The sequence below is a fragment of the Mangifera indica genome, chromosome 5 (assembly GCF_011075055.1).
Source record: "Mangifera indica cultivar Alphonso chromosome 5, CATAS_Mindica_2.1, whole genome shotgun sequence".
In the NCBI taxonomy this organism is placed as follows: domain Eukaryota; kingdom Viridiplantae; phylum Streptophyta; class Magnoliopsida; order Sapindales; family Anacardiaceae; genus Mangifera; species Mangifera indica.
Genome location: NC_058141.1, coordinates 8989160 through 8995159, shown reverse-complemented (window position 1 = coordinate 8995159; position 6000 = coordinate 8989160). Strand labels below are relative to the sequence as shown.

The following is a 6000-nucleotide window of genomic DNA, read 5'->3' as shown; positions in this document are numbered from 1 at the left end:
ACAAAAGTTCCCGCTTAAATCGGATACTCTTTTGATCGAACCAACTATATTGAATAGATAAAATTTCACAATTACTGAATCAAGTTAATTAGGAATATTATTTTGGTGTATTATTAAAGAGCTTGAACTTAAACTCTTTATTCTGAAATTACACTTTTTTACCATTCAAGCTTATCTGCGGGTAATTTCCATTGCAATATTCCTGTCAATGTTATTTTACCAGAGCCTTGAACGATGAGATAAAGTTAGCTGCAAGGTTATGAAAACTGCCCATGAAATGTCCAAACTCATGATTTTGACATTGCTTATGTCTTGTTGTGTGTTTTCTTCTGTTGTAGTCATTTCAGACTGTCTTCTATTTCAAGGTGCTGATTTTTTATGCTTGACAGGTTTTGTTAAAAGTTCTAAACGAAAAAGCAAAAGTTGTTTCCAGCGCATTGCCCCTACAGGCATTTGATGACTCTATTTGCTGACAAGAATGGAATATTTATTTGTGATAAAGAAATAATTTTCTTAACACCCGATCTGCCCAGATGCCAATAGACTTTTGTTCATAATTCCAAGGAATTTAATGAGAGACTGAAATAATTAGCTCAAAACAAAGATATAAGACAAAAAGCCATTCCAGTCTAACAGCTCTGCAACATGTCAGAAACAAGAAAATCCAAGATTTAACAGATGCGGATCCTATGATCTAAAGTGACAGAATCAAGTGTTTCAAATTTCTAGATAAATGCATTAGTTCTGGTCCCAGTGCTGGCCAATTATGAATCCCATTTCAGGGGGTTGATTCATTCACAGAGAAAGAATTATCAGCACGAGAAACATCTCTAGCAGTTGGTGCATAAGAATTATTGCTAACACAATATGAGGCAATATTCTAAGAGATTACATCAACATTTCACATTGAGATTCTGTGTTTTGAGCTAAAATTACAAGACATTTTTCCCAGTACAAAAACAAGATTGTGTTACCCTCAATTTTACCATACACAACAGAGAAGTAAACAAAATTATTCACTCAATTCTTTTCGCTGCCATTTCTATTGATTGACAACAACTTACTGAACATCTTTTTGGGTCGAGTGGGAAGAGCACAGAAAGCCTTAAACTTAGAAGCTCTACCAACTGCATCTGGGTTCAAATCATTTTCATCCAAATCATCTTCAGCCAGCTTCATACGTAAAGTTGAAAGTCTAGACTTTGGAGATTTAAGGCCTGAAATACTCCACTGGTCCTCTGCTGCAATGGTGCTACTGGTGCTTAATGCTGTGGGAGGCCTCGAAGGGTCGATATTGTGCCCCACTAGCAGTGCCTTTATGTTGCTAGGCAGCTCAGTCACTTTGCCACCAGCCATGGCAGCTCGTGCTTGCTCAAAGAACAGAACTTGTACCACTACTCTTAGCGGGAGTAACTCATTTCTTGCAGCATGCATACATGCCTCCACAGATAATTTTTTACAGTCGAGGATCCGGCACAATCTTTTCCTTTCACTCTTACTTAGGCCTAGATGTGTCTGAATGGAAAAATGAAATTTTTAATTAAATTTTCACCCTTCTTCAGATTAAGTAATCATCCATGTGCTGAATACAAACAAAAAAAAAAATTGAGAGAAGTAAAAATTCTACTCACACTTTCAGAAATCACCACAATTAGAAATAAGCCTGGTAAGATCATTGCAATAATAGCATATAGACTTTATATTTTTAACCTTGAAGACTTGGGAAGGTCCTAATGTTATTCTGACTCTAGATGAATTTTTCATGTCAACAATTGGCTTACCTGAATTACTACATGCAAATTCTCATATCAACAAGAAAAGAAATTTGCAACTATATTGTCATGACTCAGATTCAACCCTGTTGAATTTGTTAGGTTAGCCTAATCCCAACTGCTAATAAATGGTGAACATGACAAGATACTAAAGTCAAGAGAGTTGGTTAGCAACAGATAATGGTGACCCACATCCTAACATGTGATGGTGATCTTTTTCCAATATTTTCTTGGCATCAAAGAGTGATTCCTGATAAATTAATAAGAATAAGAAGCTGCTGAGTTATTTACCTTGAGATAAATGTCAATTGCTCTGTAGAGATCATCATGGTCGAGCCTGGCGAAATCCGGTATGGCCTCAGCAATTGTAATGAACTTTGACAGAGGCAAATTCATATCTCTAGCAATCTCTTGTAGATACCCATCCACAAGCTTTGCCACCTTTAGTTTTGAACCATGTGATGCTGAAGAAGATCTTCTACTCTCTTGCAATTCAAAATCAATATTTTCTGCAGACCTGGACCTTCTCCTTTCAAACCCAAGTTTTGATCTTGGTGGGCTAGTTGGGGGACTCTGCCCCTGTGACATGAACTGTTCTAATATTGTCATAACTATGTCCACATCATATAGATTATCATTTGAGTGTGATGAAGACGGTATCAATAGGTCACTGACTGTTGCTTCTTCTAACTGAAGTCCAATTCTTCTAGCCAATTCTGTCTTTGAAGAAGAGGAAGCATTAAGAATATTGGCTGCCTTCAAGAGTTTAAGAAGGAAACCACAAGAAACAGCACCTTTCTCTGCCGGGAGTAAGCTTATTATTGATTCCAAAAGCAGCCTATGCTTTGAGGTGCCCTCATTGGCTGAATCTGAATCTGAGTCTGATGCTTCTGGGTTATTGATATTCCCATTTCTTGAAATGTTAGGTAGCCATCTAGATGCATAGATTTTCAATGCATCGCCGATGAGGTTAGAGGGTATCTTTCCACCAGATTTAATGGCTATCATGGTTCTCCAATAAAGGTCTATGCCTAATTCTGCCATATCTTCTGCCCACCAACCTTTGCTACTTGCTGGTTTATGCCTCTGGCTCTCAGTTCCATTGCAAGAAATATCGTCTCTACCCCTCCTAGAATAACTGTGGGACAAACTCACCTTTGAGGGATGAGTTAGGACTTTGGAAGCAATTGCTTCAATGCATCTGCTTGTGATTCCAAGATCCTCTGACAATAAAGGAAAAGCTTTTGTGGTCTGAAGGGTTACAATGGAGTCCCTCCACCCATGAAGGATGCAGGAATTGAAGAAAACCTCGAGCTTGTATATTAAGTTCCCCTTCTCAACATCTTCAGTCATCTGCAAATATTCAGCTGCACATCGTGCAGCTACAATATTGTAGGCACTGAGAGTGATTGTAATCCCATAACAAAATTTTGCACAGAGTTCAAAAGCCTCAACACCACCAGGAAAATCATGAAGTTGGACTCTGTGATATTGTGGGGTTTCAGGTGACTCAGAACATTGCCTCTGCAGCCGCAAACACTTGGAGAACAAAGGAAACTGCACCAAAGGAATTTTACAGAATCAATGAATAAAAACTGCCAGAAATATTCTTATTAATACCCCAGCACAGTCTATCCAAACACTTTTTTTTTTTTTTACCTTGTGAAGTAGATATCTACTTCCTCTCACTTGAATTATGAGATCACTAGAGACTTCGGAAGAGACTGACCTGCAATAAGAAAAAATAAAATTTTTGTGATTTTTTTCCCAAAAAGTTTACATCTAAGAATGCTTAGTTATTTCTTTACCTTAAAGAATCAGCAGTGTAGAAGGTATCTGGCCGAGATCCAAGTTTCATAAACTTCATGACTGATTCTTTTATTCTTTCTACTCTGTTAACAAATAAAACTTCACCAGAATCTCTCCAATGGAATCAAAAAAAGCAACCTCATGAGTTACGAAAGCTTTCCTCTTTAGAGCATAAGATGAGAGACCACAAAAATGTTTCTACAATAGCAACCAAATAATGTTCACACGAAACCCCACTTTGGAGTCAAGACCAACAGAACCTCAGCTAAAATTCTACGCAAATAGACATCAACTCCATAAGAGAAAATTCATCAACATGGAAAAATGAAGAAAAATAAAAGGAAGACAGAATTTATGATGAGGGGAGAGGGAGGTCATAGGAGGGAAAAGGAATAGCGAAAAGTTATTATTGTGGGTGTAATATTACAGATTGAGTTTAATATATAGAATTATAGCATAAATAGTTCAAAAGACCCAGAATATCAAACACTCCAAAGTTATGTTCTTTCAGTCAAATTCCACAACCCAGACTGATATGGACATGCAAAGAAAGAAGCAAAAACTCACGGTAATGTCCCATCAAGATCATATTTATGCCACCGGACTTCCTCCACCAAGTCAATCTTCTTGAACCACAGTAAAAATATAACACAAAAACTACTCAACGGTCAACACTAAAATATATCATAAATGCGTATACAAGACTTTTCACAGCATTAAAAAATTTAACCTGAAATACAGCAACCAGACAAAAAAAAAAAACAAGGAGGAATTTTCAGTATAATGTTTAAGTTGAAGAAAAATGAGGCTTAATGGGATGAGTGAGCATGGCCATGCCAGCGTGAAATGAGAAAGGAGATGCCCACGTGCTTATCCTGCGCCCACTTGGTCTCTCTTTCTCATCATTGCAGCACCATTTTTAGTTGCTGTGCCTTCCTTCCCTTGATTATTTTTGTCCAACACTAATTTTATAAGCAACATCGTTCACCTCTCAATTCCATTAATAATATCAAAAAGCCATTATTAGATCAAACTAATTTATCATAGAAGTTTTTTAATCTTTAAAATTATTATAAAATCAAGAATAAACAAGCAAAATAAATAAAGTAAAGAGATACTAGAAGTTGCAATAGGATATGTGTATCACTTTCAAAGATGGTCTACCTCACTTTGCCCTCCACATTAATCATACTTTACAGCACTTCTTCTGTGAGAATTGCCCTTGCTTTTTTGCCAAAATATCAAATAAGCCTTTATTTTGCATTAACGGCAGATGGTGCTTACGGACCATGACGAAGAAAAATGCTGAAAAAAATAAACTATATTCGGGTTTGTGCATGCAACGTAGGAAATAAATATTTGGTCCTGGTTTTGTGTATACAGATATATAGTTTCAGCAAAATGCTGAGTTGTGATAATCTAGCAGTTGAGGACCATGTTTAATATGGCTTAGTTTTGCATTGGATTCTTAAGATTTAGGTATGATGATATTCATAATTAAGGAGGAGATTGACTGGAATATTGTGGGCTCGCCTTCCTCCATCCTTGACCTAGATAGTTTCACTTTCACACAAAGTTACTTGATATCATATATTTATGTTCTTTTTAGAAGAAAATTAGAATTTGAGAATGTTGTTTCTTGATCAATTTTGGTAACCCCACTTCTATAAGGAGCCAAGCTTGTTTCTTGTTTGCATAATTAAACGATGAAATGAATGCTTTTCCAGCTTATCACAGTTGACACCCAATACATTTCAGCAAAGAATGATAAAATATTTACCCACAAGCTGTCCAAATGAAAAGCTTTGCTTTCAAAGCATACACACCCATATAAATTCTTGGGAAAGAACAATTTCATGTTATATAGATATATGAAGTCAAATAGTATGCCATTGGATTTGAGTTGTAAAATATTATATGAAACAATAAGATGAATCCAATGATGATCAGGTATAACTTCTAATAACTCATTTGTAATTGATTCTACTTTCAAGAAAAATGAGATTTTCCCATAGAATCACCTAGTCATGTATAGTACAATAATTGCTGAGATTAGTACAATTATTGTTTGGAGTTGTGACAAATCAGCTATTCTTGACAGTGAGAGCAAATAGAGAGCATTAACATTCCTCAAAATCTTTCGTCTTGTCCATAGTTTCTTTAGGCCATTAATGGTGAGTAAATAGGTTAAGTTAGGAGTAGAAATTGAGTTTTAGAAAAGGTTGGTAATGTCCAAGAAGTGTCACTACAAAGAGAGGCATGATCACAAGGGAATAAGCCCTCAATTGTTAGTTGGGTTTATCAGTGTCCGTAAATTCCAAGACCTTAAGCTTGTCTTGGGTCGATCAGTGCCAACCAAAGACCCCAAAGGCAATGGGCAAACTTGACATTTGAGTAATGAAATCAGGGTAAGATGTGG

At 36.4% G+C, this 6000-nt stretch overlaps 1 protein-coding gene across 1 annotated transcript; it reads right to left on the bottom strand.

The window, feature by feature from the left end:
• Window positions 1-809: 809 nt before the first annotated feature.
• On the bottom strand, window positions 810-4521 carry LOC123215556 (BTB/POZ domain-containing protein At1g67900). The gene is made up of 4 exons (XM_044635707.1): window positions 3581-4521; window positions 3432-3501; window positions 2064-3329; window positions 810-1515 (listed from the first exon to the last, which is right to left on the bottom strand). The coding sequence occupies exons 1-4, from the start codon at window positions 3637-3639 to the stop codon at window positions 1021-1023; spliced, it is 1890 nt and encodes a 629-aa protein (XP_044491642.1). The 5' UTR covers window positions 3640-4521; the 3' UTR covers window positions 810-1020.
• Between the last annotated feature and the right edge of the window lie 1479 nt (window positions 4522-6000).

What these genes read in the sequence shown, in the direction of transcription:
- LOC123215556 (XM_044635707.1), bottom strand. Translation starts at nt 3,639, where the DNA reads ATGAAGTTTATGAAACTTGGATCTCGGCCAGATACCTTCTACACTGCT. An exon ending in TACACTGCTGATTCTTTAAG is followed by an intron (nt 3,502 to 3,580) that starts GTAAAGAAATAA and finishes TTCTTATTGCAG; the next exon opens with GTCAGTCTCTTCCGAAGTCT. An exon ending in CAATTGACATTTATCTCAAG is followed by an intron (nt 1,516 to 2,063) that starts GTAAATAACTCA and finishes TTTTCCATTCAG; the next exon opens with ACACATCTAGGCCTAAGTAA.